The following is a 20,687-nucleotide window of genomic DNA, read 5'->3' as shown; positions in this document are numbered from 1 at the left end:
TAGGTGGGGGTGGGGTTTGTTAGTGCTCATGAATTGCAGAGCCAGGTTAAGGATCTGAAAACGAATCGGATCTACATTGATTGTCAAGGTCATTTTTTGGTAATCAGACTTGCAATGCTATGCTAAAAGCAAGCAAACGGGAGCGGGAGGGGGGGGCAGGAAGAATGAAAGAAAAGGCCAAAGAGAGAGAGAGAGAGAGAGAGAGAGAGAGAGAGAGAGAGAGAGAGAGAGAGAGAGTAAGATGATGAAAAGATGTAAACGAAAAAGGAACGCAAGAAGAATAGATTAAGGAGGAAACTAGGGAAAGTGATAGAGGTGAAAGGATAAGAAAGAAAGTTGGAGGAAGGGGAGGGCAAATAAGAGGTGGGTGGAGTAAGAGGAAATAAAGATGGAGGAAGGAGGTAGTGAATAAAGATGGAAGTAGGAGTTATATGGGAAAAGAGAGAAGAAAGGAAAGGTGAAGGTGAGGAAGGGGAAATAACCGAAGTAGATACAGAAGTATAGAAGACGGTTGAAAGGAAAAGCTAAAAAAAAAAAAATTAAAAAAAAAAAAAAAAATGGAGGATGGGAGAAAGAAATAGAGATAGAAGTAGAAGGAGGTGTATTGGAAGAGAGATAGGAGGAAGGAAAGATTGATGTAGAGAAAATAATTAAAGTAGATACAGAAGGATACAAGACGGCTTAAAGGAAAAAAAAATATAAAGATGGCAGAATGGGTGAAAAGAAATGAAGATGAAAGTAGAAGGAAGTACAGGATGACCCACTTAAAAGTAGCCCATAAATGTAGTAGTTTATTGTTTAAATTACCTGTGGTGTTATAAAAGATGCTGGAAGTCCTCCCCGTTGACATCTATGCATTTCTGGGCAAGTTTAACAACGTTTGCAGATACTGCCTGCAGATCTTCTCTGGTGATTCTCCTGATAGCATTGGTAATGTTCTCCTTTAGTTGGTCTACATTGTGAGGATTATTTGCATAAACATTTTGTTTTAAAGTCCTCCCAAGATACATGATGACAAGTCCGGGGAACGTGGTGGACATGAACCTTTTGCTTATTGTTCTCTCTTCCGGAAACATGTCATGAACTCGTGTCAGTGATCTGTGAAACGTGTGGCGCGTAGCGCCATCTTGTTGTTGGAGAAAGAATTACATTTTGTCTTGTGGAGTCAAGAGAAAGATTAGAAAAGATCGGGCTACTTTTAAGTGGGCCGCTTGATCTGAAAAAAAAATCGATTAGAGAAAGATTTGATAGATCAGGCTACTTTTAAGTGGGCCACCCTGTATATTGGAGGAGGAAAGAAGAAGAAGAATGAAAGAAAAGAAAAACAACAATAAACATGGTCAGATGAAAAAACTAAAGAAAACATACGTAGTTGCTCTGTTAAGCTACACATTCTTGAAGCATGTCAAAGTGAAACTTACTCAGCAGGTCCGATCCAAACAGATCATACGGAGTTCTAGCCTTTCCTTTCATTGTTGTCTATCTCTTTTTTTCAGGTTGTTTAGACCTTATAGAAAGGTGTGAGTTGGGTGGGATTAATTGTAACAGTGCCTGTTAGTCTAAGAGTTATGGTAATCATGACGATGCTACTACAGAAGGATGCGTATTATGTCTACAATGTATACATGCACTACACAACACACAGTCCGTCAATGTTCCAGCACTTACATTCACTGCAATGAACACTTCTCAGTGACCTCCCCCACACTCGCCGCCATTTTTTGCGGCAATTCCGAGACTTTGGAGGTGAGATCACTTAAGTTTGTAGGGAATTCTGGAAAAAAACGAAAAGAAGCAAAAAATCACCACATTAGACCACAGACAAGAAAGTTTTGCAGTTATGTTCTGTTTTTATTATTGTTGTTGTTTTTTATTTTGTTTTTTTTTAAAAGAATGGTTTTTCTTGTAAAATTAACAAATTATATACAATATTTATAGTCAGATTAATGTATCGTTTTCTCTTGTTTTTCTTCTCTTAGCATTTCGGACACTATCCTCAGGCTGTATTCAGGAGTGCATCTAATCTACATACATTCTATAAAACCTTGAGTTTAACCCAAACCATGACTAATGCCCCGTTTCTATTGCTAATCTATCTCACAAGGCATAATCGCGTTGACACATCGGTTCTTGTCAGATGACTGAAGTTAAGCAACATTGCGCCTGGTTAGTACCAGATGGGTGACCATTTGGGTATTCTAGGTGCTGTATGTGCTCTCTGCTTATCTCGGCATTTCTTTCCAGTCGTCCTGTACATACACTTCACTTGCCACTGGTATTTAACAATGTCGACTCAGGAGAGGTGTGGTTGGAGATTGCGCACCTCCTGCCACAAAAATTTCACATGCAGGCACCCCTTTGTGGGTATCCATAGTCTGTTAAAGACTGAAGGAGCTTGTATTCTTCTTGTATGCTAGTAGGGCCATCCTGGAGCAAAAGTATAACATATTTCTATGAAAACTTCTATCTCTTTATCTTTTTCTGTCCGTCTCTCTTTCCTCTTTCTCTCATTTTTTCTCACTCCCAACTCCTTGTTCTCTTACGCCCAGCCTGTTCCTCTCTCTTTCCACACATACATAAACACATATACAAACTCCTTCATATAGATTCCTCGAGGAATGAGTCTGCATAAGGAAGTGCTTTCCATTAGTTAGTACATGAAACAGCTGAAAAAAAACAGAAAAAAAACGAACTCCACTGACGAAATCTGTGCTAATTTTAGATATTATTCATCTGGGGCGATGCTGAGCAAGAAAATACCAACTTAGTGAGGGTTTCTTTGTAGTTTTCGACTTTTAACTAGAAATACGAATATACATACATGCAGACACACCCTTTATAAAAAAGATAAAATCAATTTTATTTCTATTTCATTGACTATTGTAGTTTTCCAACCAAAAACCTGCATATGCGAATCTGCTTCAGCAACCATTTAGGATAAATCCTGATGCATGTTTTCAGAAAGTATGCAGTCATTTCATTCGCTTTCAATAATTTTTTATAATTTTTCCAACACAACTTCTTACATGATCATCTATAAAAAAAGTCAGCGGTATTTCCAATCCAATGTTCAGATCTTCTACCACCGCAACCCACTTCACCTGGAAGACTTTCCCATAGGTTAACTATTTCGATGTCACATTGTTAGCATTTCATTCTTTAGCTTTTGCTATTGTCCGTTACCTATTCTAGATTTTTAACCTAACTACAAGGCACTATCTTCAAATTCACTTTCATTTTTTATTGCTCTTTTGAATGCCTATTTCAAATATTTTCTTTCACATTCCCGATTGATGGAATAAACGAACAGCAGATTGGTATTAAAAAACACAGAACGATAGTTAAAATCTCTACTGCAATATTCACTTGCATTCATTATAGTTTTAATTCTAAATAAATTAAAGTATACCAACTATTTACAAATAACAAACGATCTAATTTTAATTACATTTTCAGTATTTATTTGATAGTATATTTTTAAGAAACATCCGTTTTGAAATTGACATTTTTTTTATTAATTTTCAAATGGACAGAACTTTGGAACAGATTAAAACACATTTCAAAATATATTGTTACTGTTAAAGGCAGCTATATAGAATTTTTTTCTGACAACATGGTATTTACTTTCCTCCTACTGCAAAAAAAAAATGTGATTCAAGGTGACAATGTGGGGATTAAAAAGCTAGCATACAAGAAGAGGTCCAAAAATGCCTGAGCGGCCCTATCGCATTCTGTAGTAAGGATGCGTCATGCGATTAGCAAATAACCCCCTTCTTAAAGACAGAAAGTAAAGTCTGGAGTTGCACAGAACCATATCTCAGTCTGACAGAGCAGGGCAGCTAGTTTTTCAGTGAACCACCCCGCCTGACTGATTGTTAAGGATGTATTCACAATTGGTATAAAGTGCCAAAAAAGATTTTTTTGGCACTTTTTTCTGGCAACATTACATCTATGATGGAACAAACTAAAAAGACTTCAAAACATCGCTTTTTGGTCCTTCGACAAGCTAATCTTTATACTAATCAGGGAGGGGTTCTTTAACTAAGTCCTCCTGCCCTCCTTATCATGTCCGCAACAATTTGTTGAATATTGATGAACACCTGAAGAAAGCCAGAAGGTACAGCATCCGAATCGCTATAAGAAAAAAATAAATAAATAAAAATTGAGAATATTAGTTGGATCATAAATAATAAAAATCAGGATTCCTTGTCTCAAAAATTTCCGACAAAGGAAAGCATAAACATGTCAACCATTAAATTAATGTTAAAAGAATTTCAAACAAACAGAATACACAAAAATATCACAATTATATATATATGTGTGTGTGTGTGTGTGTGTGTGTGTGTGTGCACATATATACAAAGTATTTCCAACATTTGTGCTCTCACAAATACGTCCACATGCATGCAACATTTTAAATAGTTGATTTGACGTTTGAAGGGGAGAAAGAGAGAATGAGAGAGAGAGAGAGAGAGAGAGAGAGAGAGAGAGAGAGAGAGAATACCATGAGTATGACATATACAAATAAGATAAATAGTTACAGCATTTATATGTAAGAGTGAAAATTATATATATATATATATATATGAGAGAGAAAGAGAGAGAGAGAGAGAGAGAGAGAGAGAGAGAGAGAGAGAGAGAGAGAGAGAGAGAGGGGGAGAGAAATAAAAAAGGAACAACCAAGTTATGTGTTCATCAACGTTTCGTCTTTATTGCGAGACTTCCTCTGGACAAATGAAATTAAGAAAACAAAACACCAGTACAAATATTTGAAAAATATTTTTTTGATGTATGGTTCTGTTCCATTTCAGAAACGGAACAAGTCGTTGGAATTTTAAAAAGGAGGATGGCATAGCGCTGTGAAAAAGCAAGATTTAATAATTTTTTTTATAACGTCAAGTAGCCGCTAATATATTTAAAAAGATATGATGCAATTCATATTCCTTTCGGAACTAATATGTCCGTTATAATTCAAACATGGATGTGTAATTGAAATCAAATTAATGTCTTTTTGTTATGCAGTTTATTGACCGATTATGTGTATTAATATAGATAATAGATAAATAAAAATAGCATGATAATTGGTTTCTTCCTACGTGCATTTAGAATTTGCAATCCAGAATATCTAGATGAAGAATTCAAATACCACACAAATACTTTGAAAACCTTGCAATATTCCACATATTTTATATTAAATGCTAAAAAACAGCCACACAAATATTTTCCAGAATAAATAAACAAAAGGCCTATACACCAGACATTTCCCTCATAAATAGACATCTTTTACCTACACACACCAATAATGCAATAATTTACAACACACTGAACAAACGCATTATTCTCTCATTCATTGCAGCATAATCATACGAGCAAAAATAGTTAAATTTATTTCAAATAAACCGCAGTGGAAATTTCTTGGATCAACGCTTATTGCAAATTCCAGCACACGTAAACAATGTGGAGGTTTCTCTAATATATCACCATTAATAAGTAAACTTCTATTAAAAGAACATAATTTAATTTTAGACATAGATTAACTCTCTCACACCATAGAAAACGCCCCCTATAATAATTGATACATATAATCAGTCAATAAATTACATAACAAAAATACACTCATTTCATTTTAGTTATGCATCCATATTTGAATTATAACGGACATATTTGTTCGAAAAAGAATATGAATTGCATCATATCTTTTTGTGTATATTAACGGCTATATAAAATTATAAAAATAAAATCTTACTCTCTTTTAACACGCTATGCCCCCCTCCTCTTTTCTTGAATTTCCAACGACTTTTTCTGTTTCTGAAATGAAACAGGGTCATACATTTCATAACATAAAAAATATATTTTCAAATATTTGTACTGGTGTTTTGTTTTCTTAATTTCATTCATCCATAGGAAGTCTCACAATAAGGACGAAACGTTGATGAACACATAACTTGGTTTATTCCTTTTTTTTATTTCTCTATTTTGTTGGAATACTATTTTTATTATTCTCATCATATATATATATATATATATATATATATATATATATATATATATATACACTATTTTACATGATGCAAATAATTTAAAACATAAAATATACAAAGGGAAAACATCATATTTTTAGTTATACAAACAGTTATGTGCACACAAATCTTGCCACATGCATACGACAATTTGTTGCTTACATATATGTGTTTGTGTGTGTGCGTGCATAAGGAACACGTACAATAACATTAGTATGTAAACTAGGTTTGTATAGAAGTTGACAGATACCAATATTTATAAGCGAAAATAGGAATATATGACATATTTATAAAAAAATCAAGTTTCCTAGATTTTCTTGAAAGCAAGATTTGTCGAAGGGAGAATTTCCCAAACTGTAAAATTTGTGACGTCAACGGCAGTCTCAAAATAGATGTCCGAAATGTGTACGTGGTGCATTGGTTTGCAAAAGTTGCTCTTACAAAATTACAGTTAGTACAAACAGCATCAAAGGTAAAACAGACAGAAAACAAATAAGATATGAAAAAGGCCTTCTTTAGGTTTCCTTATTACATCGGTACACAGTCAATGTATTAATACATGGTTGAAACAACATTGTATTGATGAATGGTCTAACCGTCATTACATTGATGTATGGTCTAACCGTCATTACATTGATGTATGGTCTAACCGCCATTACATTGATGTATGGTCTAACCGCCATTACATTGATGTATGGTCTAACCGCCATTACATTGATGTATGGTCTAACCGTCATTACATTGATGTATGGTCTAACCGTCATTACATTGATGTATGGTCTAACCGCCATTACATTGATGTATGGTCTAACCGCCATTACATTGATGTATGGTCTAACCGTCATTACATTGATGTATGGTCTAACCGCCATTACATTGATGAATGGTCTAACCGTCATTACATTGATGTATGGTCTAACCGCCATTACATTGATGTATGCTCTAACCGTCATTACATTGATGTATGGTCTAACCGTCATTGTATTGATGATGGTCTAACCGTCATTTTAATGTATGTATGGCCCAACCGTCATTGTATTGAGGGATAGTCTAACGGTCATTGTATTGATGGATGATCTAGCAGTCATTGTACAGTAGAACCCCAGGATATGGTGGCCCTAGGATACATTTTTTCAGGTTACGATGTGGGATACAATGTTTTTCTGGTCTCTGGTTACGGTATTTGCACTGCCTTAAGGTGTTATTTATAATGTTATTTGATTATATATATGTTTATTATATACTGTACTGTATTTTGTTACTAATTTTTAATGCCGTATTCCGGGGTTCTATTGTATTGATGTATGGTCAAGCAGTCATTGTATTGATATATAGCTTAACAGTCATTGTATTGGTGTAGGACTTTATTTGTATCTATATAAGGTTGACCAGCCACTGTATTTATGTATAGCATAAGAGTTATTGTATTAGAGCATGACTACATAGTCATTGTATTTATGCATGGTTGAATAATCATTGTATGGCTGCATTGATTGAACTAATATTGTATGGGTGTATAATTTTACTGTTATTGTATAGATGTCACACATTCAAATGTTCATAATCTAACTAAATTCATATTGTTTGTTAAATTTGAATATCAGTGAAGTATTTTATAGATGGAGAAGGTATTTATCTGTTAATCTATCTGAAATCAAAAGATAAACTCACAAAAGCCTAAGGCTTAAAAATTTGCAAAGGTCACATTAAACTTGTTGTCACTCGGACTCTAGAGAACAACAGAAGTTGTTCTCAAAGAGAAATCTTTGATGATGGCCTGTGTGAGTACTGCTAGTGAGTAAATAATAATAATAATAATAATAATAATAATAATAATATTAATAATAATAATATTAATAATAATAAAAAAGAAATAAAAGTAAAATAATGCAAAAGCATATGGCAATGAAGGTAAGTGTTTATAATGATATAAAATAAAATATACATTACCTATATATTGATAATGATAGTAACTATGTCTGTTAATTGGATGCAAATGATATAAAAAGTAGTTGTATGTTTGTATGTTTGGCTAAAATTCGAAAACTACAAAACAAACACCCACAAAGTTTTTTTTTTTTTTTTTTTTTTTTTTTTTGGCGTTGCCCTAGATGAATAATGTCTAAAATTTAGAAAAGATATGCAGTCTTTGAGCCAAAACTGGCTTATTTTTTTTTTTTTGTCAGGAGGAAGTTTCTTTACCAGGCAATTTATGTACTAACTAATACAACGTAACTTTGATTTTTCTTCTAGGAATTATTTCCTTTAAGCCGAGTAATCTATGAAGGTGCATGTGTGTTTGTGTGTGCATCCAGAGAGAGGAATGGGCTGGGCGGAGAAGAATGAAAGGGGTGGTGCGAGAAGGAGAGAGGTAGAAGTTTTAATAATATGTAACATTTTTGTCGCGGGCAATGCCTGGTATCACTAGTAGTAGTAGGAGGAGGAGAAGGAAGAGGATAAAACGAATGAGATTTAAAACATAAAACTCACAAATTATGAATATGTTAATGCTAATTTACGCCAAGATTTTTTTTTTTTAAATCTGAGCTGAGAGAGAATATTTTATAAATATGTTATTAATTTGCAATCATTTATTTCTTTTTGTAGAATTTAATATTTTACCATAGAATTTTCTGCAATATGATTTTTAACAGTATCAATGAATATGAATATTAATTATTTTTTCATATTTATTGACATAATTTAAATCTAATGAAGTCATACATGATTGAATTAGAGTAAAAATAGAAGAAACAATTCTATTGAAAATGTTGAAATAGTTTTACAGTTTAACATTAAATATTTCGAAGAATAAATCATAGTTAATGGCATAATATCTCGGATAATGATTTCTCATTTGTGACATAGTTTTTGTTAAAAAAAAAAAAAACAATATATTTTTTTTATAATAACCCCCCCTCCCCCCCGAAAAAAAAGTAACAAAGCAAAAGAAAACATCATCCATAACCAAACAAAATTAAAATAATTAAAGATATAATAAGCTCAGCCAAAAATTAAAAGGGAGAATGATAAAAAAAAAAATGCAGTTTAATGGGAATAAATTAATTCAGAACCATAACTTGAAAATGATAAACTAAAAACAAAAAAAAAAAAACCAGCAAAAGCAAAGCAAATAAAAAAGAAAACACATAAAAAATACATACAATAGACATGTAATAAAAAATGCATAGAAAGATGCAATAAATGAGGCAACAAAACAAATAAAAAAGAAACAGAAAATGTGACCCCCCCCCCAAAAAAAAAACAACAAAACAAACAAAAGCATTTACATTCGTAGTTCAGGTTTTATATCATACGAGTTGGACCTATCCGGCGTTGTGCCCGAGATGCAGTGAAGTCATTTGAGTTTTTTTTTTTTTGTTGATTTTTATATGTTTGCATTTTAATTGTCAGGTAGAAAACTATCATATTATTGTATCAAAATTATGAGTTATACATTTTACTGATATTTTTACTTTTTAGGTGACTATTTAAAAATATTTTATATTAACAATCATTTTGGCCAGACTAAGTACTTTTAATAAGTTGCTTTTAAAAATATATCATAGCGATGTATATTATCATTTCATACTAATAACATATTACAATATTAACAAGTGAAAAAGACGCATGTCAGAAGAAAAGTCTGATTATTCAATTTAAATACTTATTGGGTTAAACCGATGAAATAATTTTGTATATTAGATCAATGTTTTATTATTTTATTTAACGCAGACGTTTTAATTGTAAATATAAAAAAGGTCTGATCATCATTGTAGTAATGTATGGTCGAACCGTCTTTATGTGTATAATCTTCGTCGTATTCATGTATGGCCTAACTGTCATTGTACTGATATATGGTCTGTCATTGTACTGATAAATGGTCTGTCATTGTACTGATATATGGTCTAACTGTCATTGTACTGATATATGGTCTAACTGTCATTGTACTGATATATGGTCTAACCGTCATTGTAATGATATATGGTCTAACCGTCATTGTATTGATATATGGTCTAACCGTCATTATATTGATATATTTATCAATATTGGATTATAATTGATTGATAATTTGGATTATTTGGATTATTTAGACTATTCTTATCTTGGAATGTTATTCTCACAAGGTTTCAGTCGATAAAACCTCCGACCTCAATTGTATCTTGTTGAACTCAGGAATTTGTAAGAAATTTTGAACGGAACCGTCATTATATTGATATATGGTCTAACCGTCATTATATTTATATATGGTCTAACTGTCATTGTATTGATATATGGTCTGTCATCGTAATGATATATGGTCTGTCATTGTAATGATATATGGTCTAACGATCATTGTAATGATATATGGTCTAACCGTCATTGTAATGATATATGATCTTACCTTCATTGTATTGATATATGGTCTAACCGTCATTGTAATGATATATGGTCTAACTCTCATTGTATTGATAGATGGTCTAACTTTCATTGTATTGATAGATGGTCTAACCGTCATTGTAATGATATATGGTCTAACTCTCATTGATATATGGTATGTCGTTGTAATGATATATGGTCTAACCGTCATTGTAATGATATATGGTCTAACCGTCATTGTAATGATATATGGTCTAACCGTCATTGTAATGATATATGGTCTAACCGTCATTGTAATGATATATGGTCTGTCATTGTATTTATGTATGGTCTAACCGTCATTGTAATGATATATGGTCTAACTGTCATTGTAATGATATATGGTCTAACTGTCTAACCATCATTGTATTGATGTATGGTCTAACCGTCATTGTAATGATATATGGTCTAACCGTCATTGTAATGATATATGGTCTAACCGTCATTGTAATGATATATGGTCTAACCGTCATTGTAATGATATATGGTCTAACCGTCATTGTAATGATATATGGTCCTAACCGTCATTGTATTGATATATGGTCTAACTTTCATTGTATTGATATATGGTCTAACCGTCATTGTAATGATATATGGTCTAACTCTCATTGTAATGATATATGGTCTAACCGTAATTGTATTGATATATGGTCTAACAGTCATTGTAATGATATATGGTCTAACTGTCATTGTATTGATATATGGTCTAACTCTCATTGTATTGATATATAGTCTAACCGTCATTGTAATGATATATAGTCTGTCATTGTACTGATATATGGTCTAACCGTCATTGTAATATTATATGGTCTGTCATTGTAATCATATGTGGTCTAACCGTCATTGTAATGATATATGGTCTAACAGTCATTGTAACGATATATGGTCTAACCATCATGGTAATATTATATGGTCTGTCATTGTAATCATATGTGGTCTAACGGTCATTGTAATGATATATGGTCCTAACCGTCATTGTAACGATATATGGTCTAACCGTCATTGTAATGATGTATGGTCTGACCGTCATTGTATTGATGTATGGTCTAACCACTATTGTAATGATGTATAGTTTAACCCTCATTGTAATGATGTATGGTCTAACCCTCATTGTAATGATATATGGTCTAACCATCATTGTATTGATTATGGTATAACCATCATTGTATTGATGTATGGTATAACCATCATTGTATTGATGTATGGTCTAACCGCCATTGTATTGGTGTATGGTCTAACCGTCATTGTATTGAATTATGATCTAACCGTCATTGTATTGGTGTATGGTCTAACCGTCAATTTATTGATGTATGGTCTAACAGTCATTGTATTAATGTATGGTCTAACCGTCATATGTATTAACCATCATTTTATTAATGTATGATCTAAGTCATTGTGTTTGTGCATGACTGAGCAGTCAGTGTATTTATATATGGTAGAACATTTATTGTATTTATGTATAGTATACAAGATATTGTATTAGAGCATGACTACATAGTCATTGTATTTATGCATGGTTGCATTGATATTGTATTGAGGGGTTATTGAGTTTCATGATTTGGATTATTTTCCACTCTTGGCTGTAGGTTATAAATTGCAACAGTCGGAACATTGTATGTATAATAAAAACTAAGGTAAGATCAGCAGTCATCAACACGAAAATAAGTCATCAACACGAAAATAAGTCATCAACACGAAAATAAGATAATGATATGAAAATAATATGAATGGCAGAAATATTTCTCGTTAAGTAAAATGCAAGGAGGATATCATGTTTTAGAATTTTTTGAGATAAGGATTGATAATTTGGATTATTTGGATTATTTAGACTATTCTTATCTTGGAATCTTATTCTCACAAGGTTTCAGTCGATAAAACCTCCGACCTCAATTGTATCTTGTTGAACTCAGGAATTTGTAAGAAATTTTGAACGGAACTTTTTATTTAACCCATGCAGGTAGCATCGTTTTGTTTCCTCAGCAACGAAAGGGTAGAATTCTTAATTTGCAATTGTATTCTTAGTATTGCCTGCACTGAGGGTTGAACCATCCACCTCCACTTGGACTAAATTTTTGATATGAACTCAATAAGGTTGGACATCATGGAAAAGTTGCTGTCAGTGTTCTTTGTATTTGACGAGTGTCCATGTTCAACATTTGTATATCATTGTTAAAAAAATAATTTAAATAATCCCTATCCCCCTTCGACTTTAATGCTTACGATAAATGTTGCTCTCTATAACACTTAGCAAGACATGTATCTGCGATCGTGCTTTGCAAGGCACGTTATTCAAACAGAAAGGACCCCCACCATAGTTCCGAAGAAATGCGGTGATTTCGGTGTCAGTATGTCTGCCGCTATTGATGTAAACATTAACCTGTCCACACAAATTTCTCTATCTCAAGCAACAGAACCCGGCTCGCGTGTAATCTGTATTGAGTTACCAGAAAAATAAAGGTGGCAATCACAAGTAGAATACTGCATAAATAACTCATCGTTTCTAAATGGGGAGAATAGTAATTCATTCTTGTAGCTTACTGCCACCTCTGCCTGGCTGTACAGTTTTTATATAGAAAGAAAACCTTGTATTAATGAGTTAAGAGGCCAGAGTTAAGTCCTCGGTTGACTCATGCTAAACACTTACCAATGGTACTTGCTTCCCTCTTGCTAAACACACACGATTATAAAGAGAGGATCAAGGCACAAGTAGTATTCTGTGTATCAGCTAATGAAAAGGGAGCCTTCAGGTCGCCCTCAACTATAGTCGCAATTGAGCTTAACTGGATAATCTCATTCAGTGCAGCATATCTTGTAAAGTGACCAATGCTATGATAGCAGACGAGCAGATGCAGACAAAACGTGTGAATGGTCATCCGACATTTACATCTGTAGAGATCCCATGATTGAATGCCCACCACAGCAACTCACACTCATCATAGAGAAAGAAGACCAGCCGATGATGAATCATCCAAGTTATCGGACTGATGTTACGAGTGTGAAGGTTGCAATCGACCAACAACTGATATAAATATTCAGTGATGTTAATGTTAATCTTTCCACTCTTATTCTATACGGTACCTATCGCCCTTACTTCCATCACTCTTGCTCTGTTTATTAACAACAGTTAAAGATAACAGAGAATAAAGGAGATTGGAATAGTCCATTATAAACAAAAAGGGATATCATCAAAGATATTATTTAACAAGTAGCCAGAGAGAGAGAGAGAGAGAGAGAGAGAGAGAGAGAGAGAGAGAGAGAGAGAGGGGGGCGCGGGAGAAATTAATTTTGGATTTTGCCATTTTGTTTTTATATTTATTTGGCTTTGCAAACTATTTCCCAAACTTTTTATTATATATATATATATATATATATATATATATATAGCAACAAAATTATAGAACCAGTTTATTTTTTCATTGAGCTTAGATAGTTTGAATCAGGAAAGTTTGCAAAGCCAGATAAATATAAAAAACAAAATGGCAAAATCCAAAATTAATTTCCTTTTGCTCTCTCTCTCTCTCTCTCTCTCTCTCTCTTTCTCTCTTTCTATCTGGCTACTTGTTAAATAATATCTATGATGATATCCCTTTTTGTTCATTCCTAAAACAACATGGCTGCCCACATTCTCAGTTTAGAAAGGTCCTCGTGGAAAATACAAAAATCCTCCATATGGGTTCAAACGTTAAAAGATTAAAAATACTGAAGCACTATATATAAAAACTAAAAAAAAAAAACAAACAAACAAAAAAAAAACAAACAAAAATAAACTATGTAAATTTCGAAAATAGTAGTAACATTTTGAAGTGTCTAGTAACTTTCATTGTAATGATATATGGTCTAACCGTCATTGTAATGATATATGTATATGTATATGTGTGTGTATGTATACACACATATAGTTACATGTATATCTATATATATATATATATATATATATATATATATATATATATGTACTGTAATGTAAAGTTATAAATTATTAAAATTAAAAAAAAAAAAAACTAAATTCTATACCCTCCTGTAAATCACACTTTTAAAATCATTGTACATTTATTTAAACCACGTTACTAACACATAAAAAAAACATATATATATTACACACGAGACGCTTCAGTAGTTCAAGAAATTTAAATATAATTTTAACTGAAGCATATAAAAGAATCCAGATTTTAAATTAGCAATAATCAAAACTGCCTGAAGACGACTGTTGAAAACTCAGTCGAAAGTACTTGCAAAGAACAATTAAAAGAAAACAAAACAGATGGACCAAGACGACTATAGAACTTTCTTACACAGATTCAACAGAGAAACAAGAAAGACAATTAGAAAAATTTAAAAACTACAAAGAAAGCTTATAAGGAAAGAATATTCTGTGCTATTTAACAGTACCTGTCTGAATATATATCTATAATATAAAGCTGAATGTGCGTGTGTGTGTGTGTGTGTGTGTGTGTGTGTGTGTGTGTGTGTGTCTGGTCACGAATAGGCTCCTATATGGTTGAATATTATAGAAAACTGATCACATATAATGATAGATGTATCGAGACACCGGAATGGGTATGTTTGATCTGGCAGAATGGTGGTTCATTAAAATTGTGGGGTCTGCATTCGCGCCTGGTCCACAAAGTATGGAAATAAAAAATTTAAAAATTAAAAAAAAAAAACGTTTACAAGTGTTTTTGATATAGATTGTACATAAGAATACTTTGATAAGTATATTTCAACTTATCTAGGGATGGTATAATAAAATTGTGGGATCTGCGTTCGCGCCTGGCCTCCATAGAATGGAAATAGGCACAAACTTTAATAAAGACTTTTCATATCTATCTGTGTAAGTATACTTTGATAAATATTTTTCAGTTTGAAGAAATATGGTATAATAAAATTATGGGGTGTTCATTCGCACCTGACCTCCATAGAATAGAAATATGTCGCAAAGTTTAACAAGGTTTTTTTTTTTTTATATAGATTCACAGAATATTGTGATAAGTGTTTCAGTGTGAACAGGTATGGTATAATAAATTATGGGGTTTATCTATTTTATTTTTACTTTCGTCATATTTTGCTTTGGTTTTGATACCCCCAAATTCAAAGCTATCTCTTTACAACCCTTCCTTTTCATAACCTATCATACTTTCATAGTATGAGTCCATTTTCTGCAGGCTGTTTTTGAACCCAGTCAACGACGGGTACTTTTGCTAGTATATATATATATATATATATATATATATATATATATATATATATATATATATATATATATATATATATATATATATATATATATATAAGAACATTTAAAATAGTCCTGATCATTGAAAATGTTTATATAAAGTATATTTATAAAGCTCTACCTTGTAGAGTGCACTTAAAAAATATTGGTTATAATTTCATTTTATGAATATATTTCAACTTGTTTAGAAAATATGGATACATATATACATACACAAATATGTGATGGAATTGAAATCGTAAATGGGTGTTTTACGTCATCAATAAGTGGATAAAATGAAAGCAAACATTATTCAACCATTAATGACAATAAATACACTTTCAAAAAGAAAAGAAAAAAAATTCTGGTTGGGAAATGGGTTGAGGAAATTGTTGATTTGTAATCATAGCAGATAAATAATCAATTAAATCAAAATAAAAGCATAAGAGACAAATATCCGGAAATGTTTAAACTATATATATTACTAGCAGGACTCCCGGCATTGCCCGGCTGTAAAATACACTTAAATATGATATTTTGATTAATGCAGATTTCGTATTATTACATTAAACCTAATATATAGTAATTATTTTTATTTTTTTATTTTTTTTAAACTTATTAAATGACTCGTGCGCCACAACCGAGAATCAAAACCAAAACTTTTAGCTTACGATTTACTTTTTCCTTTAACATTAATGTCTGAGCAATGAAAACATGTTTGCTGCAAGGCTAAAAATTAAAACATGAACCAATATCTATTACGCTACGCATGCATATTCGTAATGCCGTTGTTCGACCTTCACCTGGCAAATTTCAGTTTTAAAATTTTTACGCAATTATGCACCGATTTTCCTCGATTAAAACCCAAATGTAAAGTTTTGCATGGGTCCAAATACCCTATACATTAAGTTTCATGTCTGTAGACCAAAAGCTGACAGAGGAGTTTGGTAGGCAAAATTATTTAAACAAATATATATACGATTACATAAATATATATAAAAAGAGGTTTGTATTTACTATAAGCTTTTTACGCAAATATTACGCAAGTATAAATCATGTCAAATATCTGCATTAATATAATTAAATGTAATAGTTAGTTAAAGATGATCATCCATAAGAAAAATGAAAAAAACGAATAGGGAATTAATTAAAATGAATGTTTAAAAGAATATGCAAATTAGCTAGATCTTTTGCAGATGAATGCAATTCCACCACCCATATATAACAAAGTTGTATTTTCTTTTTAAATAAATAGGAAAAGGGTTTTTAATATGAATACACACAAACTTTTTTTATAGGAGTGTACGGCCTCCGCTAATCGAGCCAGAGATGTCTCGTGTCGCGGGGTTCGAATCGTTCGACTGGTAGTAATCGTGACACCCTGCACTGAAGAATCCCGAAAGGATGAAACACTAGTGTCTGTAGGTATTTAATTATTATAGTAAAAAAATAATTATGACAGCCCCTTTAAGAAATACGTTTCTTATCGTTGAGCACTTTCAGTTGAATTAAAAAGTCGGTCAATTTAGCTCTTATGCGTAGATCATCGTATAACGATTTGATCACTGTCTGTCTGACGTAATGAACATTTAAATTAAAATGTTTAAAATTCAACGCTATTTCACATGATTAATGGTAGCCGAATGGATACGGCCTCCGCTAATCGAGCCAGAGATGTCTCGTGTCGCGGGGTTCGAACCGTTCGACTGGTAGTAATCGTGACACCCTGCACTGAAGAATCCCGAAAGGATGAAACACTAGTGTCTGTAGGTATTTAATTATTATAGTAAAAAAATAATTATATATATATATATATATATATATATATATAAAACCTTGAAAAGAAAAGAAATATTTTGGTGAAGAGAAATAACAATTGTTGATATGAAAGCAATTATAAGAATTTAAAATTTGCTACAAAGGAACAAATACGATTTGTATCTCGTTAAACGGAAAAATGATTAGTAAACTTTTAACATTAATAACGCATAGAATGATAACCCTTTGTTTAAATATATATTCAAAAGTTCCCAGTGAAAAAAAAAAAATCTTATACATTTTTGTTAGATTTAAATCTGGATGCTGATACGTATTTCAGTATATCATCGTTTTCATAACGATTAAATTATCTTTTTTCTATATGTTATTTCTTAAAAATAAAATGCTGAAATAATTTGGTGGATGGCGATATTATCTTTAGTGCAAATGGTACAATGTTATCAAAGAACAGTTGTAAAAATTTGATAACAGTATGTTAAAAAGTAAAGGCATTACCAGAATTAATAATACATAACTCTTTGTTTAAATATATCTTTATAAGTTTCGATCAGACATAACGTATGGAATGATAACTAGGGCTATGACAACAGCATATTCTTTTCATTGTTTTGACTCTCCAGTGTGTATCCGTTGATATCTTATATGCTTTTATACAGAGTGATGTGGTTCTCGGTTGATTAACTGCGTTGGATATATACTCGAGAGTCAAAACAATGAAAAGAATATGCTGTTGTCATAGCCCTATCTTTGTTTAAATCTATTTTTGAACACATTTAAAATCCCCCAATGAAAGGGAAATAACTCGTATAAATCTTTATTGGACTTAAATTCAAGTATTAATACTTATTTTAACAGCTTATTGTTTACTTAACTATTTCATCGTTTTTGTGAAGGTCAGATGCTGTTTTTATGCGTTATTAAAAAAAAAAAAAAAAAAGAAGAATGTTCTTATTTGATAAAAGTCCTTTGTAGTAATCAGTTTTAAGTAACAGTGTTTTGGAGATTAAAGGTTCAATCCTCACTGTTATGTTATGAAATTTTCATCGTTTTTGTGAAGGTCAGATGCTGTTTTTATGCGTTATTAAAAAAAAAAAAAAAAAGAAGAATGTTCTTATTTGATAAAAGTCCTTTGTAGTAATCAGTTTTAAGTAACAGTGTTTTGGAGATTAAAGGTTCAATCCTCACTGTTATGTTATGAAATTTTCATCGTTTTTGTGAAGGTCAGATGCTGTTTTTATGCGTTATTAAAAAAAAAAAAAAAAAGAAGAATGTTCTTATTTGATAAAAGTCCTTTGTAGTAATCAGTTTTAAGTAACAGTGTTTTGGAGATTAAAGGTTCAATCCTCACTGTTATGTTATGAAATTTTCATCGTTTTTGTGAAGGTCAGATGCTGTTTTTATGCGTTATTAAAAAGAAAAAGAAAAAAGAAGAATGTTCTTATTTGATAAAAGTCCTTTGTAGTAATCAGTTTTAAGTAACAGTGTTTTGGAGATTAAAGGTTCAATCCTCACTGTTATGTTATGAAATTTTCATCGTTTTTGTGAAGGTCAGATGCTGTTTTTATGCGTTATTAAAAGAAAAAAAGAAAAAAGAAGAATTTTCTTATTTGATAAAAGTCCTTTCTAGTAATCAGTTTTAAGTAACAGCGTTTTTGAGATTAAAGGTTCAATCCTCACTGTGATGTTATGAAATATTTAAGATTTCTGCCCAGACTATTGCTGACGCATTAAGAGAACTCTACTTCTTTGGATTAAATAAAGGGTCACATTCAAAATTCTATATAGATCGTCGGGTTCCAAAATATGCACTAGGTGTGGCAGAAACCGACCTTACGAATGCATGAAAAAATATTGAATAATTCGACCCCCTGTCTTTCCAAGCTTATAACTACCCGAAAAATGTAATTCAAACCCTAATTTTTTTTTCAATTAAAGGAGAAAGGACCAAGGTTTCATTTAAAAAACAAAAACAAAAAAACAACGTGGTTTAAAAAAAAACAGTTTTAAACTTCGAACTTTACAGGCAAATTTCTAAAAACACTTCTTTTTTTTGTTTTAAATTTTAATATATTATTTATTGATCTTTTATCTTCAATTTGTGATATATAAAACTTTGGTGAGTAAATTAATTATTTACTTTTTAATAGACATTTCAAAATGGGGGGGGGGCGTGAATTAAAAAAAAAAGACGTTTGTCTAAAATATTATATTCGGTTTATTGGAAAGAGCATAAAATTTCACATTGACCCTGAAAATATCGTAAAAATAGAATCAATCGAAAAATGTTGATAGATTTTTAAAGTTTAAAAATTGAAAAATACTTAACTCGAAAAATTCAATAGATTTCATTACTGTTTTGTTTTTTTTTAAATAAAAAATATTACTATTACTTTTTATACAACTTTAATAGTTTATTTTGGAAGTATAATCCATAAAGAAAATAAACAACCCACTTTTAAAAGAGAAATTACGAGTTTTTATATTTTATTCGCAGTTTCGTGTTAGGGGTGTAAAAAATTCCCCCAAAATTCTTACACACCTAAAGATGCACCTGCTTAAGGTCAGTGGTTATATTGAATAAAGTGTTGTGAAAATAATATCCAAGATTAAAAAAATTGCTTCCGTATTAATTTTTATTATTTTTTTTTTGAAGTTGTTATCATTATAGTTGTTTTTTCATCATGTTTCGGCCAACTCATCCTCTGGCCTTCTTTAGTGGTTAACCGTGATGAGATAGGAATGCTGAGTCTTGTAACTGTATTCCCAGTAATTACTGTCTTCCAGAGTTGTCGTTATCTCACCACGTTTTTGCCAACTATTCCTCTGGCCTACTTTGGGTAGGATTGAAACCGCTATCTTCAGACAATGCTCACCTAGAACTGTAGAGATTCTACACCTCTATCCGCTGTGCCACTGACTCAGCATTCCTATCCCGTCGCAGTTAACCAATCCAAATGATACAGAATATTAAGAGTTAAAATGCAAATTTCCGGGTTTCAAAATACCTATTCGAAGATTGAGCAATGACATGTCCAAGATGGTTTCATAAATCAAAAAAAAAAGAAGTTTTTCGATAGTCTTCGCAAAAGATTCAAACATCTTATTTTATAAATCAAAAAAATTGATAAGCATTCCATCATCAAAATGCATGTGATTTGTCTAGATATGTGATGCCCCTATTATCTTGCCTCTCCACATTTTTTTTTGTTTTTTTTTTTAATAATGTGAAACTCCAACTCTCCAAAATGATCACACTGTATTGTAACAAAAATAAAAAT

General features: G+C 31.7%; 1 protein-coding gene across 20 annotated transcripts in view; it reads right to left on the bottom strand.

Annotated features, from left to right (window-relative positions):
- LOC145283718 (complexin) overlaps window positions 1-20,687 on the bottom strand; it is a 665,844-nt gene that overhangs the window by 43,825 nt on the left and 601,332 nt on the right. For 13 of the 20 annotated variants that reach the window (XR_013868719.1, XR_013868718.1, XR_013868721.1 and 10 more), the window contains one exon: window positions 1,669-1,774. The exons of 5 other annotated variants lie outside the window; for them this stretch is intronic. Coding sequence is in view for 10 of the 15 variants with exons in the window: in XM_080132765.1 (XP_079988891.1) it covers window positions 1,671-1,774 (104 nt within the window). In the remaining 5 variants the exon portion in view is untranslated. Of the gene's footprint in view, window positions 1-1,421; window positions 1,775-20,687 lie in introns of all 20 variants that reach the window. 2 more of the 20 variants (XR_013868720.1, XR_013868722.1) reach the window with 1 other exon arrangement.

Source organism: Euprymna scolopes, chromosome 8 (assembly GCF_053919585.1).
Source record: "Euprymna scolopes isolate OS-2025 chromosome 8, ASM5391958v1, whole genome shotgun sequence".
In the NCBI taxonomy this organism is placed as follows: Eukaryota; Metazoa; Mollusca; class Cephalopoda; order Sepiida; family Sepiolidae; genus Euprymna; species Euprymna scolopes.
Note: the sequence above shows the minus strand (reverse complement) of the source record. Positions and strands in the feature narration are given on the sequence as shown.